The sequence below is a fragment of the Sceloporus occidentalis genome, unplaced genomic scaffold (assembly GCF_023333645.1).
Source record: "Sceloporus occidentalis isolate IW3139 unplaced genomic scaffold, rSceOcc1.0.p SCAF_4, whole genome shotgun sequence".
NCBI classification, from domain to species: Eukaryota; Metazoa; Chordata; class Lepidosauria; order Squamata; family Phrynosomatidae; genus Sceloporus; species Sceloporus occidentalis.
The window spans coordinates 21,066,322-21,084,381 of NW_028316984.1; the positions used below are offsets into that span (position 1 = coordinate 21,066,322).

The 18,060-nt window shown below is 42.0% G+C and overlaps 1 protein-coding gene across 2 annotated transcripts; it reads left to right on the top strand.

The window, feature by feature from the left end:
- Positions 1-456: 456 nt before the first annotated feature.
- Positions 457-16,240, top strand: LOC149313582 (ribosome biogenesis protein WDR12). 2 transcript variants are annotated; one of them, XM_089519367.1, is made up of 13 exons: positions 457-799; positions 2,822-2,916; positions 4,409-4,503; positions 4,816-4,922; positions 7,154-7,269; positions 8,929-9,083; positions 10,330-10,375; positions 12,059-12,150; positions 12,706-12,846; positions 12,964-13,069; positions 14,167-14,299; positions 14,971-15,043; positions 15,632-16,240. In XM_089519367.1, exons 3-13 carry the CDS (start codon positions 4,462-4,464, stop codon positions 15,707-15,709), a joined length of 1,089 nt encoding a protein of 362 aa, XP_089375493.1. In that variant the 5' UTR covers positions 457-799; positions 2,822-2,916; positions 4,409-4,461; the 3' UTR covers positions 15,710-16,240. The 2 variants fall into 2 exon arrangements, with proteins under 2 accessions (XP_089375493.1, XP_089375491.1); XM_089519365.1 differs by lacking the exon at positions 457-799 and adding an exon at positions 1,064-1,232.
- Positions 16,241-18,060: the final 1,820 nt, after the last annotated feature.

The window sequence follows — 18,060 nt, forward strand, 5'->3', positions numbered from 1 at the left end:
TATATATATATATATATATACACACACACACACACACACACACACATACATACATATATATGCACTCATGCACACACATGTATACTTATAAAGTTATAATTTTATACGTGTGTGTGTGCATACATATACACACACACACACAATATTACACACATGGTTATGTATATATATAATTTAATATAAACACACACACACATATTAATATTACATAGATAATTTTATTGGTGACTTGAATGTCCGTGTTAGGGGTGTTGGAGGGCACTTCCCATCATCCTCATAAGGTGCAGCATGTCTGTGGGGGGTGTTGGAGGGCAGTTCCCATCATCCCCAGGCGATGCAGCAGGGGTCGGGGGAGGCCTCCCTGCAGCCTGTCTTAGCCCTGGGCCCCTCAGGCCCCTTCCTGGAGCCCCCCAGGGCAAGGGCCACGAGGTTGGCAGGAGCCCCTTGGAGCCACAGGGCGAGCAGTAGCAGCGCCCCCTCTCCGCCACCAGAGGGCGCTCCAGGGCAGGGAGGAATAAGAAGACTCCAGGGACCGAAGTGCGCACTTTCAGCCACAGGAGGGCGCCCCAGAGAGTCAGGAAGGACACGGCGCACCACAAATGCCATCTCCTCTGAATCTAAAATGCGATCTAGATCGCAAAAAGGATCTATTGCGAATACAGTCTAGATCGCGAAAGGGTCAATCTTTCCCTCGCAAGAAGTCAATCGCAAATGCGTGATGAAGAAGAAGAAGAAGCCAGTGTGACTTCGAAAGCCTTGAACGTGACGTCATTGTGCATTTTTGGTTGGTCCCATAAAGGTATCATTAGTAGAAAGAACAGCATTTTCTGTGTGTCGCTCCGGCGCGCGCATGCGCAGAAGCCCTGGGCGCGAGGGATGAGGTGGGGGTAGGCGGAGGGGGAAATTCAGGCGGAGTCTCCTCAGCCTGGCCTTGGATCTGGCGGCGGCGCGACTCTCCCAGTCCCGCAGCCAGAGCGCATGCGCGGAAGTTGGGCGGGTGCTTTGGGCAATCGGCTAGCCGGCCTGGCGGGGAGGGAGGGAGTCGCGATTGGCTCTCTGGCTTTAGCGGCAGGCCTTGCCAGTCGCTCGCCGAGCCACCGCTCTGCCTTCCCAGGGAGCAGCTGAGCCACGTGTCCTCGGCGGTGGCGCTTGGAGGGGTCCTGGATTGAGACGCCTTTGAGCGGGACCATGGCGCAGCTCCAGGCCCGCTTCTTCACCGAGGAGGACCCCAAGTGAGGGATGGGGCTCGGCTGTTGCTCTGTGCCTTCTTCCCCGTCCCTAAGGCAGTCTTATCATGGGGCTTTCTTGGCAAGGTTTGCTCAGAGCAGGTCTGCCATGGCCTTCCCCTGGAAGGCTGAGAGAGTGTGACTTGGCCAAAGTCACCCCAGTGGGTTTCCATGGCCGAGGCAGGATTCGAACCCTGGTCCCCAGAGTGACAGCCCAATATTCAAAGCACTAGGCCAGGCTGCCTCTCAGTGGCTGCAACAGGCCCCATATTTGGGGGTTCCCAGGCACCCCCCCCAGAACCAACCCCCCCTTTCAACTAGGCTTGGCTGGGAACAGGGGGTGCTCCTGCCCTACATGGAGGCAGTGTGGCCTAGTGGTTTGAGTGCTGGACTAGGACTCGGAGAGCAGGGTTGGATTCCCAGCTTGGTTATGAAGCCCACCTTGGTGAAGTCACACTCTCTCAGCCTCCTCTGAAGAAATCTGGCCAAGAACACCCCATGATAGTAGGGGGGCCTTAGGGCCCCCATACATGGGAAAGGCCTTGAAGGCACAGAGCAACAACGCTTAACAAAACAGACACAACCCATCGCATGCTGCAGTATCTGCGTCTGCAAAGGGAGCCTGGACAGGTTGAGGCTCCCTCATCGTCATCCAAAATGCCTGGGGCCAGCGGCGCTTTGGATTTTGAGCCTATGGAAATAAGCGAAACCTTTCCTCCTTGAGTAAAAAGCTCTGAATGAGGAGGCTTTGCAACCAGACTTGGCTGAACCCAGCTATGGAGTCATTTTGCTGCATTTGGGAATATTTGCATAGACGCTGGGGTTTGGATCCAGGACACACACACACACACACACACCATGGATACCAAAGTCCGTGGATGCTCAAGTCCCATTAAATATAATGGCATAATAAAATGGTGCCCCTCATATAACAGGGCAAAATGAAGGGTTGCCTATGGGGATTTGTCTATTTTTAAAGTATTTCCAAGCCGTGGATGCTTGAATCCATGGATAAAAACACCCATGGATAAGGCCGGCTGATTGCATATAAAGAGGTATCTTGGAGATAAGACCCAAGTCTAAACCTGAAATTCATATCTATTTCATATACGCCTTATACACATAGCCTGAAAGTAATTTCATACCCAGTATTTTTAATAGTTTTGTGTATGAAACAAAGGTTGTGTACATTGCCATAGCAATAGCAATAGCAAGTACATTTCTATACCACTTATCAGTGCACTGAAGCACTCCCTGAGTCAGTGGTCCCCAAATTGTGCCCTTCAAGAGATTTTGGACTTCAGCTCCCAGAAGCCTTGTCTGGGATTCTGGGAGCTGAAATCCAAAGCTCCTTAAAGACCACAGTTTGGGGACAACTGCTGAGTGGCTTACAGTGTGTAAGCTAATTGCCCTCAACAAGCTGGGTATTCGTTTTAGGGACCTTGCAAGGATGCCGACCACCGGCAAGCAAAGGTGTCACTGCTACTTAATCACTTGCGTACTTGCTTCAATGACAGCTTGCTAGATCATGTGAACCAGTATGAAAGATTGAGATTTCATCCATTTCTAAAATTGCACTTATTTTCTCTCCACAGGTACATAGTAGACGATGTCCCTTTCTCTGTCCCAGCTGCTTCGGAAGTTGCTGATCTCAGTAATATTATCAACAAATTACTGGAAGCTAAAAATGGTATGTCCTAGTTGGAGGAAAGTTATTTTAGATGCTTTGCCCTTTTGCAGTCGCTACTCATTTGATTGTAGCTTTCTTGGAAATTTATATTTATCCAATACATAGGACTAACAACTTTTATCTGGGATTTGTAATTAACAAAATTTAGTTTTTAAGCACTTGTTGCTATAGACCTGTTAGTAAGTTCATCCCCCACCCCTTTCCACACACACACACACCTTTCGTTTGTCTCTCCTTTAGCAAAGCAGTGTTCACAATTTGTGCACCGGCTCATTGTGGACTAATACATTTATCAGCTGAACACAATTGGCTTCATTTTGCATAACTCTGAACTGGTGTTACCCTCACAAAAACTTGGCGTAATAGCAAAGTGAAATAACATCTTCATCAGGCAAAGGTGTTAAAAATAGAAGGGAATTTAAATTTTGTTTCCTGGACATAGCCAAAAGGAGGAGGGGCCTGCTTGCATGAATACTCTCCTCCCAATACCATCTCAACTGAAGACAACAGCCACAACATCTTGACAAAACACAGTTCTATGATTAACATCATCTCCCCCCCCCCCCCCTCCTGTATGATTTTAACACATTTGCCTGGTGAGGAAGCCAGTGGAGCTTCAAAAGCTTGCAACATGTATATTGTGCATTTTGGTTGGCCCAGTAAATGTATCACTGTTTTGTGGATTTGGGATCTTATTGTACTTTGCTATATGGTCAACATGGCTATCCCTGGATATATTTTCTGTAATAGTTTAGGCTGAGAGAAAGAAATGCAATTAAGGGCTGCTTCCAGTGATTTCTGAGTAGCAGTCTCTTCCACATCCCAAATTTCCATGTCATCCTCCAGTTCTGATTTTTGTGGATGAACTTGCATCTTCCTTAATGTGACGGAGGTTTTAGTGTCTGAGTCTGTTTGTGCAATTATTGTAAAGCCACTTCAAACCAATAAATAGCCCTTGCCTTTCTTGCATATATCTTTGCATGTATCTGGGCAGTCTCTGTTAATAACTGTGACTGCTTTTGCCAAAAGGGCAGAACATGATTTCTGGCCTTCTTCAGGACTGCCTGGGCTAGGGGTTGTTTTCATGATTGCTTTCCCAGAAAAAAAGGGCAAGATTGTACATGTGGGCAAAAAAGCTTTGGAGGAATGTCCAATGAACCATACAACCGAGAGAAACCAAGATGCCCATGGCTCCAATTCACTGACTATGTCACCTGTGAGTGAAGTTAGTAAAACTTTGAGAAGTAAGGCATGAATCATCTCCATTAATTAAAACTGTTCTCTCCCCCGCCCTGCCCCACTACATTTGCTCAAACTTGTTCAAGTTTGATAATAGTGATTGTGTTTTACATTTGTAGAGGTATAACTGAAGGGAGGCTATGGTTTAAATGTATCCACTTCCATTCATCAAGTATGCTCAGTCATAAATTGCTTCTTTGGATTGTGTGACTTAAGTTGTGCATCCTGATATATGTGGTTTCTTTGTCTCCAGAGGGCCACAAATATGTGGAATTTGACTTTCTCATCAAGGGACAGTTTTTGCGTATGGCCTTGGTTAAGCACATGGAAACGGAGAATCTCTCAACAGTAAGTCTTCGGCGAGGGGGTTTGATGATTTAAAGGCTTAAATCCAATAGTGTACTGGCACCAAAATACCAGGATTTTCCTCTCCTCCCCTCCCTCATCCTCTCTTTCCCCCTCCTGCAGCCCCTTCCTCTACCTTCCAGTGTGCCAGTGCTCTGGAGCAGATTGTGAAGGTTTTATGTGGAAAGGAGTTCATCAGCAGAAGTACTCTGTTGAGTCCAGTCCAGATTTCCCAATAAATAGATTTGGTGTGGATGACACAGAATTGAATCCTAAATGTACTCTAATTGACTTTCTTCTTTTGTGCACAACCAGGAAGATGTAGTAGAAATAGAGTACGTAGAGAAGTACACAGCACCGCAGCCTGAAGAATGCATGCTACACGATGATTGGATCAGTTCTATTGAAGCTACAGAAGAATGGTAAAAAAACTTAAATTTTCTGCTCATTTTTGTGCCACTTACTATCTTTTTGGTTCACCATCTTGAAGCCATTTCATTGCTCTTCTTAAAACCCATTCTTCATACCTCAACTCCTTTTCTTACATGCGAATATATTAATTCAAAAAGTACTCATAATTAAACATACCTCTGCAGACAGGATTTTAGTATTCATAATTAAACATACCCCTGCAGACAGGATTTTAATCTGTATTAAAATAAGGATATCTGATTTATCTAAAAGGTGGTTGGCTCTCATACGTTCTAAAGTGTTGTGGGGTTTTTTGGGGTCTTCGTACTTTCCCACACAAAGATTTCAAGCAGATAGGATATGATCTCTTGAATCTATGTTGTTCCCTAGCAAACTGAAGAAAAGCAGTAGCTATCATTTGCATTGGATTCCTTTTGTTTAAATCAAGAGCAAGGGACCCTTGGCCTTAAGATGGTCTGGCCTAGATCTACCATCTAGCAAAGTCAATGAAATGAGATTGTGGGAATTTTACATTAAACATCTGGAGGGTAAAAGCTAATTTTTTATTTATTTATTTTCAGAATAAACAAAACGAAAACAAGCTTCATTTATATACTGCTTCATACCGCCTAAGCAGTGTCTAAGTGGTTTATCAATTGTAAGCTAATTGCCCCCAACAATCTGAGTACTCATTTTAGTGACCTCCTCAGAAGGATGCAAACTTGAGTCAAGCTCCAGCCCTTTTGCTTGTGTTGAACTCGTAACCTTATGGTTTTGAGTGACTACAGTACAGGCATTTAACCACTGCGCCACCATTGGGCGTTCTCTGCGCTTGATTCATGTATAAATATTAAAAAATAGCAAGCGTGTCTTAAACTCTGTTTTGAACATTGTTAGAAGAAATATTGTATTTTATAAATCTCTTAAATAATTCCCAGATTACAAGGAAGGAATCTGTCCCTCCTGTTTCTCCTGGAAGTTATTGTTTCTAATTCCCTGCCTCCCCTTGTGATATCTCTGTGAGCAGATAAGGGAATGTGGTGATTTTAGCAGCTAAACCTTCATCCTTTCCCAGTTTAGTTTCTAACCTTGTACTGTAGTGGTTTGAGCATTAGGCTATGACTCTGGAGAGTCATGTAAACCTACCGGGTGACCTTGGGCAAGTTACATTCTTTCAACCCCAGAGGAAGGAAAAGACAAAAAAACCCTCTGAACCAATCTTGTGGAGAAACCCCCACAAGTCATAAGTCAGAAATAACTTGAACAACCCACAACAACAATATTTCTGTGAAATTCCAAATAGCACAGAAAGTAAATCAATTTAAGTAAATCAATTTAAGAAGCCTCTTACCATGAAGAGTGACCATTTGTGTGTTTTAAACCAGTACTTCTTGAGCTGTCTGTGGCAGGGAACCAACAACTATTTTTCCCAGGTGTCAGGGATCAGTACCATATTTGTGTTGTTTCTTTCCTGGAAGCCCTCCAGGGTCAAGTAGCAGATGGCTCAGAGACTAGCACTGGTCCAAGGACCACCACTTTGAATAGGAGTAGTTTAAACTAAGCACAGTATTTATAACCCTGTTGTTTTGCTAGGAAAGGATTGATAATCAGTAACAGTGGTTAAAATCCACCAAAAAGCCTTCTGAAGATGGAAGGGTTCCTTTCATCTAAAACTTTCTCTGGAGGATTGAGATACTTTCTGGTATAGAAGTGGTGTTGAGGGTTGCACAGGGCAGGAGGACTGGGTAGAAACTGCCTTCCTGACTCCCTCCCCCCCCCTTTTCCCACCAGCAGGACCACTTTAAACAGAATTTAGTTTAGGGACACTCCAACACTGATTAAAAGCATTGGTTTCCAGCCCACTGTGTAGTCAAAACAGCCTTAAAGCTGCTATGCAAAGGGATCTTGTAGCACCTTTGAGACTAACTGAAAGATGACAGCCACAGGTGCTGGCGAAACATCAGAAAGAAACTCTGCTAGAACATGGCCACATATCCTGAAAAACCCACAAAAAACTGTAACTGAAAGAAAGGCTGGTGGTAGCACGAGCTTTCGTAGATTAGAGTCCTCATGCATGGAGTGGAATGGAGGGTCTAGGGACAGACCTACATAAGCAGGGTGTGTGTTTCTAATGTTTCAAATATTCAGTTGTCCAAACACATCTGAAAAATCTGAAATTTATAAGAGAAGAGGCCAGATTATGAACACTAAACACCAAGTTCTCTACTTCTGAATTCCATAGGATCTTAACTGGCTCCTATGATCAGACATCTCGCATCTGGTCAGTGGAAGGCAAACCCATCATCACACTTGCTGGGCATACTGATGTGGTGAAAGATGTGGCCTGGGTAAAAAAGGGTGAGTAGATTTCACTTTGTTTGGCTCTTAGACTAAATAAGTTCCCTAGAAAGCTTGCTGGTTTTCCTTGTTTAGGTAAGTACAGCCCTAATAAAGAATCTTGCAGCACCTTACAAACTGATACTTTTTTTTTTTTTTTTTGGTCTCCAATAAATGTGTTAGTCTTTGTTGTTTTGCTGCAACAGATTAAGATGTCTTCTAGAGGGGTGCTAAGCAAATCCTTCAGTCCTCTTTGAAATCTCTACTTTATGGTTGCTAGCATTTCAGGTAGCACTTTTAATTTGAAACAAGGGTTCTAAAACAAGGATCCGTGTTCCATTTGCATTTCGCTGAATTGTATTAGCCTGGTTCATGTTTTACTCATGCAGAAGACATTGTGAGGCCGTATCTTCAGCCCTGCCCCCAGAGTCTTCTCCAAACTGCTTGAGTCTTTTCAGATGACTTCTGCAAAGGGAGCTTTTTCTAACAGTGGAAAATCTCTGAGTTTTAGAACCCTAACTTTTCAGGAATCTAGATTGCATGGGGAGCTTCCACAGATAGAAGAGGTTACCCACTACAGAGGTTATCCTTGAGCATGCTGACAGGAATCCTGTTGTACCCTGTGCAAGTGATGGTGGCAGGAGAAAGAAAGTGGCAGGTGCAGCAGCTGTGGAAGAAGCAAGGAGGCTGAAAAGTATGCTATCCAGAGAAGGCTGATTTTGTGTGCCTTCCCTCCCACATTGTACAGCTTTGGAAAAATGTGCAAGGGCTCAAGTAATGCACCAGCAAGGTTTTAGAAAGGATTAGCATGACCTTGGCATCAATCCTGGGTCCCTGCACCACTCTTTCACTTGAACAGCACCTGAAAAGTGCTTGTTGACTTTTGCATCAGTGCAATTAAATTGAGAATCCATACATATTTCGTACATTTATTGTATTCTCACTGATCATATGCACTGCCAGAGCTACAAAATTCTTTACTCTTTTTGTGAAACTTGCATCCTTAATTCCATCACTGTGTGGAGTATGTTTTATTTATTTCTTAAATTTATATTTTATGCTTCCTGCAAGTAGCATTGGCAAGGTGATCCTTCTCCCCATTTATAGTCTCATAACAACCCTGTCGGGTGGGTTTGGCTGAGGGATAGTGATTTGTAACTTGCTGAAGGTTACCCTGCAAGCTTCATGGCAGAGGCGTTAGTACCTAAGTCTTCTCATTCCTAGGCCAATATTATTGTCATTGTTATTTTTTTATACCACATTCTACAGATGGAAGGGCTCTCAAAGTAGATTTTGTGTCATAAATAAAAAAGAAACGTTGGGAAAGTCCCTTCCTCATGCTTCCAATTTAAAACAGTGGTTCTCATCCTTTGCCCTTCCAGATATTTTTGCCCTGTATGCTGGCTGGGGCTTATAGGAGCTGAAATCCAAAATCTCTGGAGGACCAGAGGTGGAAAACCACTCTAAAATATACAGTACAAAAGAAAAGGAAAACATAAAGATGGACAAATGTTTAATGTTATGGAGTACCTCAGCCTTGAGGCTCATCTACTGGATAGCACTGAGAGAGGGAAAGCCTGGTGGTGCTGGCCTCTAGACTGTGCCATGCCAGCTCTCAGTAAGATGAACGCCTCACACATGCTACCATCTGAACTTGTGTTCTCTACCTGCATTCTTCAGACAGCTTGTCATGCCTGCTGCTTAGTGCTTCTATGGATCAGACTATCTTGCTGTGGGAATGGAATGTAGAAAAGAACAAAACAAAGGTCCTTCACTGCTGTAGAGGACATGCAGGAAGTGTGGAGTCTGTATCTGTGGATGGCTCAGGGACTAAAGTAAGTTGCATGACATTCTGTTCCTAGCTCACTAAAAAAGCCAGACAGGACAAAATGTTGCAGTTTAGTCTTAAAACATTGCCTCACCGTGTTAGTAAGTCCAAAGTTTTCAGCTTGATTCACAATGAGCTAGATTTCATCCTATCATCAAATCTCTCTTGTTTCTCCTTACTGGAGGGGAAGGGGAATGGCACTGAGTAGCCTTCATGCCAGTAGAGCCTTCAGACAAGGCCAGGCCCTCCTCCACTTGCTTTATGACCATCCAAGGATGCCAGGAAATATTAGGCATTTTTCCAGCGATGGAGAGAAGGCATCCTTGATGTATGGGTTAGACCCTGTGGCTCGCTCTAGGTCAGGCAGGAAGTAGACAAAACTTTAGAGGCGTGTCCACAGGATAGGACTAACCCCCAAAGCAAGTTTCAGTTTCGTTTCTGCCTCTGCTCTGGTCAGACGCTTTCAGATCAGCTCTGCTGCTTTTCCTCCTCTATTTCTTTCAACAACAAAAACAACAACAACAACTTTATTTCTCTCCTGTTCCTTTTGCCTCTGCCTCCTATCTGTCCCCTCTCCTGTCTCTTTGGACTGCCAGGGGACCAACAACGATGTCAGGGGCTGGGGATCAGGAGGACAGCCCAGGCATGTCCTGTGATTCCCTAAACTTGGCTAGAGAGCAACCCAGTCACTCTCTCAGCCCCTATGAAGACAAGGAGCCTGCTGCTAGGACTGCCAGGGCCAGGTCGGAGGAGGGAGAAATATTAGGCATTTCTGTGCTACCCAAGTTAGAATGGATGTTCCTAAAGTGCGTACAGAAGCATTTAGCCTTTGTGCCTGAGCTCTTTAATATTGTCAGTTATTTCCACTGCTGTGGCAATCTCACCACACAGACCTTTCATTTGGGGGGAATACAACTCCCAAAATCCCCAGCTAGCATGGTTGTGCTAGCTGGGGAATTCTGGAAGTTGTAGCCCATGAAAAAAAGGAATTTTAGCAAGGTCTGAGGCAAAGTAGCTCTGGAAACTTGGGTGGGGGGGGGCGTGCTAGTGAAATGCTCCCTTGGATTCAGTTCAAATCTGCTTTGGGTATAGGCACACTAATTTGAGCTGGAGTCCAGTTTAGTCCAAATTAACTTTGTGAGTCAAACTCGTTCTGACTTGAGCTTAGGAAAAGCTGAGCCTTCTGAAATTATTTATGAAGTAAATTTAAACCATTTTTTGTTGAGAAGTGACTCTTGTTCTGTTTTTCTTAGTTTTGCAGTGGATCCTGGGATAAAATGCTGAAGATCTGGTCTGCAGGTATGATATCTGAACCTTAAGTTAAATTTGTATCCTAAGAAATTCAACTTACAAGCCTTTAAATCTGGGCTGTAATTGCATGTGTCTGCACTGCACAGCTTTTAATGACCCTGAATAACAGTTTATAAAATATAATCTACCCCAAGCTTTGCAGTTTAAAATTTCTCACAAATATATATGAATGACTGACTACTGGAAGTTTCAAATGTGGCAGAAAATTCTAGCTTTTTATCTTTTTATAGTAATATGAGCTGGATAAATACTTCAGCTAACCATAATAATCATTAGTTTCAACTAATGTACAAAGTAGGTAAGTCATCTGTGACCCACTGACTGTCTTTTTTCACACTATCATGTATGTGGATAACACTTTATGGCCACAAAATTTTATGTTTCAATGAAACTATTAAAGTGTCATAGAAATCTTAAATTGCTGATCTAGCTATAGCAAGCTTACTCTACGGTCATACATACATTTAAGCTGCAATCCTGTGCCAATGTACATAGATGTAAGCATCTTTCAACTCAGTGGTATGTAGTTCTTACCATTCAGTTGCTGACATATGCAGGGATAACTAGTAGTTATGCTAGTGTACAGCATTTTTTGGACCTTGTGGAAATTGCTGTCAAGTACCTTATTCCTGAAGGCTTCCACCCCAGAGCATGGCAACAGCCCAGTGGTTCCTGCATACAGTTCTGTCTCTTTCACCATTGATTGGTTGTAGCCATGAGCCCAGGCTTATTCCAGATGCTCTAGAGGACCAAGCAGGCTTACGCTGGGATGGAGGTTTCTCCTTCCTCTTTCCTTGTTCAGGTGAAGCCAAAACAAGTCTGGACATGTCCCTATGGCTGATTAGTGGCTAGGGAGAAGAAGCTGCATCTGGCTGGATCCAGCTGTTATTGCAAACTAGGGGAAACGAATGGGCAGAGGGAGAAGCTTCCACTATCTCCCATGAGTAGACTAAAACAAATGTATGTTCTGCTAGCGTTATACATCACAATGATTGCTTTTGGTTGGATTTAGGCCTAAATCCAATAATTAGTCCCATCCAAATTAGATCCAGTGATTCAGTAGGCCTGTAATAAATTAACATCTATGTAAATCCCAGTGATTTAGTAGGTATAACTAGTTGGGAATAACAATTGGATGTAGGTGATAAAACTTTCAAATTGCAGTGCTAATGGATCACAGTCACCCTAATTCTGTGAAGTCACCAATTTAAATGTTCAGATAGTCTCTGGTGGTCCACCTCTGTGACCCTATCAGAACTGTAATGTGTCTTCAACCTGGGTCACTTTAGATTCTGTGGACTACAACTTCCATCATTTAACCTTTGGCCATGCCAGACAGATGTGAGTTGTGGTCTAAAACATTGGAACCCAGCTTTGGGAAGACTGTTTCAGGTTTTAATGATTTTTGGTTTGGATTTTACTTATATAACACTTGGATTCTAAACACATGCTTTCGTAAAAGTGAATTAATAGGGAACTTAGATTCTAGCTAAGCTTCTAAAAATAATACACCTGTGCCTCAACATTTCAGAGTAGAAAGTAGAATTAGTTATTTTAGTGTCAGGTTTGTTAGGAAATAGCTAGATAAAGATTTTTTTAACGTAAAGATTTATTATAGTAGTAGACTGGACCATTTGAATTATGGTTAAAATAATCTTTCTTTGTTTTCAGTGCCTACAGATGAAGAGGATGAAATGGAAACAGAGGAAGTAGCAAATAGACCAAGGAAAAAGCAGAAAACAGAGCAATTGGGACTTACAAGAGTAAGATAAAGCTGGACCAAATACAGTTACATTAGAATGGATGGGTACCAAGACACAAAGTGGCTACTTACCATGTTTGAGCCTACCATTATTGGTTACACCTATGGCATTCACCCCGCAGTTTCTGGAGCTGTCGTTGCAGCTGCCATCTTTGTTTCCCCAGAATTCATTGCCATAACATTTCCATTGTAGCTCATTGAGGATAAGGAAACACAGACACTGCTACAAACATGATAGATGCTATGGGCTTGGGGCTTTTTAACCCTCCTCCCATGAACCAGCACAGATATTACACCCAAGGTATTACATTTTTGGAAAAACAAGGTTGCGGTTGCAGTGCTGCTATCCTAGCAGACAGCAGAGGCTGCATTGACTCTAGAGCTGACTAATGGGGATAAATACCAGAAACTCATAGCACAATCCCATGCACACTGATCTGCAGATAAATTCCACTGAATGTATATGTGATTATAGCTTTCATGGATGTAAATTTGTGTCAACAAATTTAAAGTGTTTCCAGTAACTATCTTTTCTAATCTTTCTTTTTATCTCCAGACTCCTATTGCAACCTTCTCAGGTCACACCGAATCAGTTTCTTCTGTACTTTGGTCAGATACAGATGAAATATGCAGTGCTTCATGGGACCACACAATCAAATTGTGGGATGTTGAGACAGGAGGCCTCAGATCAACTTTGGTAAGTGAGTTTGCCATTTAAGTTTGATTGGTTCTCAGCTCTTTCAGTTAACTGATTTCAACAGAACATTTGTATAAGATGTGAAGAGACATTACCTTTCCCTTTATTGTTACACAGACTGGAAACAAAGTGTTTAACTCTATATCTTACTCACCACTGTGTCGGCGCCTAGCCTCTGGAAGCACTGACAGACACATTCGGTTATGGGATCCTCGGACCAAAGGTGAGTAAAGATTAAATATGGTGAAAAATTTTTACATGTTCCTCAATAGCTAAAACATTAATTTAATGCATTTCCCCGAGTTGCTCATGCACATTTTGAAACAGGTGTTCTGATAAGGCTTCCAAACCTAAAATGACTGATTGCATACTTTTATAACATGAGGAGAACTGCCAGTTTTGGCCACAGTAGTTTCTCTCTTCTCTGCAGTGGTTGTTCTCTCTCCCATTAGAAACATCAGGTACAGGTGAATGGGAGGACCCCTCTCTGCTTGAGACACTAGCAAGTCTTTGCCATTAAGAAAAGAGTAATTTTTGAGCTTTGTTGTTGTGTGCCTTCATTTCTGACTTATGGTGACCCTAAAGCAAACCTATCATGAAATTTTCTTGGCAAGATTTGTTCAGAGGGGTTTCCATGGCTTAGTAGGAATTCGAACCCTGGTCTCCAAAGTCCTAGTCTAGTGTTCAAACCACAAAACCACACTTGCTTCCAGTACTGAGCTAGGTAAATAAATAGTTTGACTGGGTACAAGGCTATACTGGTAGGAAGATTCTGGAAGTTCTAGTCCAAAAAGTGATTCTACTTCCCTGCATGCTTAAGTACCCACTGCGGGCCTGCAAGTGTCCTTTTGTTTAGTATTTACAAGCCCTGTTATGCTTTTTTGGGTTTTTTAACCTTTTTATTTCTACTTTCAAAACAACCTAAATGTTTCTACTCTTGAGTGATTTTGCTGAGCCGAAGGGGTGCCACAAGCAACAGGTTTGTGGCAGATCTGAAAAGACAGAGGCAGATCTGCCATAGCACAATTTAGATGGCATTCCTACCTCCTCCTCTCTAGGTAAAGTGGTGCCTCCCTCTCACCTTTCTAGACTTCATCCAAAGTTGCACTGAATGATGAGGACTGTGTATTGTATTGTACTGTACACTGGCATGGCACAGTTTCCTTCTTTCAACCTGATACATTTCCTTTTGGGTACAGTTTCTAAAAATGTTGGCCTTTAATTTTCCCTATACTGTATGTATTTGTCTTGACACCCTTGTGTGGATTATGTGACCCTTTCTCAAAATATGTCTAGTAACTCTTGTCTGCCCTCTTGCAGATGGTTCTTTGGTACTACTTTCTCTCACCTCACATACTGGCTGGGTAACTTCAGTCAAGTGGTCACCAACGCATGAACAACAGCTCATCTCAGGTTCTTTAGACAATGTTGTCAAGCTCTGGGACACGAGGAGGTAAGCCTAAATCTTGGTTTTCGGAGGGGTGTGTGTGTGTGTTTTGGTTTGTTTGTTTGGACATGGCTTCACAAACTGAAATAGGGTACACTGTTTGACCCCATGACTTGTCTTTGGGCTCCATGATCATGTTCCAGTGCTCCTGGTGGCAGAGTGGTTAAATGCCAGTCCTATAGCCACAAAGTAGTGAGTTCGATCCCAGGGTTCTAAGGTTGACTCAGCCTTCTGTCCTTTCATAGGTCAGTAAAATGAGTATCCAGCTTGTTGGGGCCATTGGCTAACAAACTGTAAACCACTTAAAAAGTGCTGAGTTCACTACTAAATGTTAAAGAAGTGTAAATGCTATTGCTCTTGCTATTGGAAGTGACTATGAGTCACTGTTTTATTGGCTATAGCAAAGTAATTTTGAAGGGGCTGGACACAGGGAAGAAAAGGGGAACTTATATTTTGTAAATGGTTTTCTTTCATTTGAGGGTATTAGGCAAAAAAAGCAAAAAAGACCTGATTTTTAAGAGGGGTTTGAGGGCCTTTAGGAGTTCAGAAATGCCACTTTCTTCACCCCTGTTATCCAAATAATTTGATGGGTGGTTTCAGAAGTTTTGTGAATAGGATAATATTACTTTTGTGCACTATGAGTAGAATGACTATCTCAAATATCTGTGTATCATCAGTTGCAAGGCTCCTCTCTATGACTTGGCGGCTCATGAAGACAAAGTTTTGTGTGTGGAATGGACAGAAGCCGGGGTAAGAGCATCCTCTTCTCGAATAGTTGGAGTGGGTAAAAATGGAGGATATATTGGTGGAGTAGGTAAAAATGGGAGAACATACCCCACAGCCTCTTCCCTTACACACACTGGATAGGGTAAAAACAGCAGCAGCAAAATAAATACTCTGCCTCCCTGGTCAAATCTTACCCCCTACAAACAAAAACGTTTCAAAACAACAGGAACCCCTCATGAAACGCTTATGCCCAAGAAGTACATACCACACAGACTAATAAGAGTTATGCATTCATATCACAGCAGAAGAATAAAAACAGACAAAACAGATTCTCAACCAACACAGGGAAAGAACTCTCCATCCTGTTATTTTTAATATTGGGGGAATTATGAAATGACAGGTTTTCCTGGTACTTACGAACTGACCAAAAGATTCAGCTTTATGGTAGGTTTCATTATTTTAAAAATGCTGCTCTTTAAAAAATAATAATATTTTGAAATAGACACAGAATGGTGAGTTTTTCATTTTTTAGGAGTTTGTGTTATTTAGATTTTAGCTATTTTTTAAAAAATATATCTTGTTATAATTAATTTTCTTCCTCTCAAATTACAGTTGCTTTTGAGTGGTGGAGCAGACAACAAGCTATATTCCTACAGATATCAAGCAACCACCTCTGATGTTGGTGCATGAAAATGAAATAAGCAAACAACCAAACAGAGACCTTCTCTTCTGCTATATATTCTTGCACCCTTTTGTACCACAACTGTAGAAAATGTGCTATTTTACAGGTTGAGAAATCATGTGTTTGATCCAGACTTCCCACAAGTGCAACTGTGCTCTCAGAGGTTTCTACTGGACGAACAGGGTAGATGTAATTTTTGCTGATTCCTCCTTCACTTTAAAATGTTCCTCAGGAGGATTGACTGACTATCTGAAACAAAGTGGTAGAGAGAGCTGCAAGGATAATCGGTGGAAATAGTTCTTTTTCTGCATCCTCCAGTTAGATCTCAATCTCTTCTCTGAAGGACAGACTCTAACCCAAAATGTATGTTTGTGCATTCATACAAGACTCTGCCCTTTGTTGTGTATGGCTGGGTGATTGTATTTAAAGCCTTTCCCCTTTACGAACTGTTTGAAGAAAATCTGGGTCAGTAGCTTGAAGCATGTTTGAGCTTAGCAGTATATAATTGTGTAACAATATATTAAACTATTTTTATTTTATGCAAGTGTATTTCTTAAATGAACAATTTTATTTTGCTTCATAGCTTCCATTACCTTCAGCAGTCAACTGAGGAGTTAGTTAATGAAAATCTGTTGACAATATTGTAGATTCTGGTTCATTTTGGGTCTACTTCATGGTTATGAAGTAATTCCGCTTCCTTGTCACAAAGTCAGGATATTTTAATGGGCCAGGATCCCAAATAATGTACAGAGTGGTTCAGAAATCCAAGGGGACTTAGAGTTTCATTAAACAGCAGCCCAAAGTGTTGTGTATCTAATCACTTTTGAATTTGATTGGACATCCAAAAGCATTCTATAGCATGTAACATTGTTAGTGAAATGAAAAAGGGAAATCTCACTGAACAAATCATACAAGGGTAGAAAGTCAGAGCATTCCACGTATTGTTGCTTCCAACTCTCATCTGCCCTAACTAGCATGTCCAATGGTCAACAACAGTGGCAGGGAGGGGTGATGTGATGCCCATCTTTGATTTGAACACACCAAAAATCGTTTTGTTTTTTTAAAAAAGATATTCGCCTTGGGATTGAATTTGTAACAAATACTGAGTGTTTTTCCCCCCAGTGGCTACCCAAAAGTGCATTTCTGCTACTTGAAGAAATGTCAAAACAGTGTTGTATATTGAAAGAACACCGCTAGAAACTGTTGAAAAGAAAGTATTAGATTCTTGGTTTATGTTAGAACAGCCCAGGCTATATTTCTCTAAGCCATTGGGAAAAGAAATGTATTGGCTTGAAGGTATACCTGTTGATTACTGGGTGGTGTGGTGGCTGTTTTTCATTCAACTTCTGAGCAGGAGCACTTGCTTTCCTCTCCAGTGCTACATGATCGAAATGTTGTCTTTAATTTTTAATAGACTTCAGCCAAATCACCTCGTTTGTGGTTCATGTTACTCATAGAAAGTTCACCATTTTCTGGTACATTGCAGGTGGGAAAAAAATAGCAACATGTATTTTGTGACTTCTTGGGAATGACAGGGGAGTCACATTTTATAAAGAAGCTGTCAACATTTAATAAATAGATAAAACCCATGCATTACAGGATGTCTGCTGTGGATACTACTGTATATACTCATGTATAAGTCTAGAAATTTTAGTCAAAAAATTGACCCCAAAAACCTAGGTTGACTTATCTGCGGGTTAATGTAAATACTATACTTTAACTCTTATTTAAAAGGGAACCATCCCCTGGCGAAAGGCAAGAGTGCAATCTGTCCTGGAAGCACTTACCTCCTCTACTTTCTCTTCCATCCAGCTTTTAGTGTGAGCCAAAATTCATGCCATAATTTTGTAGGTTCTTTGGCATTGTTTTCCTTTGCATCATCATTAAGATCTTTTATTACATGTCCCTAAGTTTTATCTTCAGCTTATCCAAGGATCATGGCAAAATCCATAATTTTGCCCCCAAAACCGGCCCTCAGTTTATACATGAGGTCGACTTATAGTCAAGTATTTACAGTAGATGTTTTTACTAACTTCAAGACAGTGTAGCTGTAAGCCTATACCCTCATATCATGGCATGTCCCCCTCCCCTTTAATTTAGGGTGAGTACTTCTGAGTAACTATACAGGCAAGTCCCAACAAAACCTCTGACAAATAAGCTTTTTGCAAAGTCTGATGAACACCCTACTACCTCTTTGGGTAGCTAGAAGTTTTTTAGCAGCTACAGCATTGGGAGGATGGTGAAAGAGAACTGGAGAAACACAGACTTTATGTATGGTGTTCCAGCAGTGTGTGTGTGCCATAAACAATGCAATAAAGTTTGAACTGGGAAATAATGGGATTGTTCTGTAGCGGCTCTG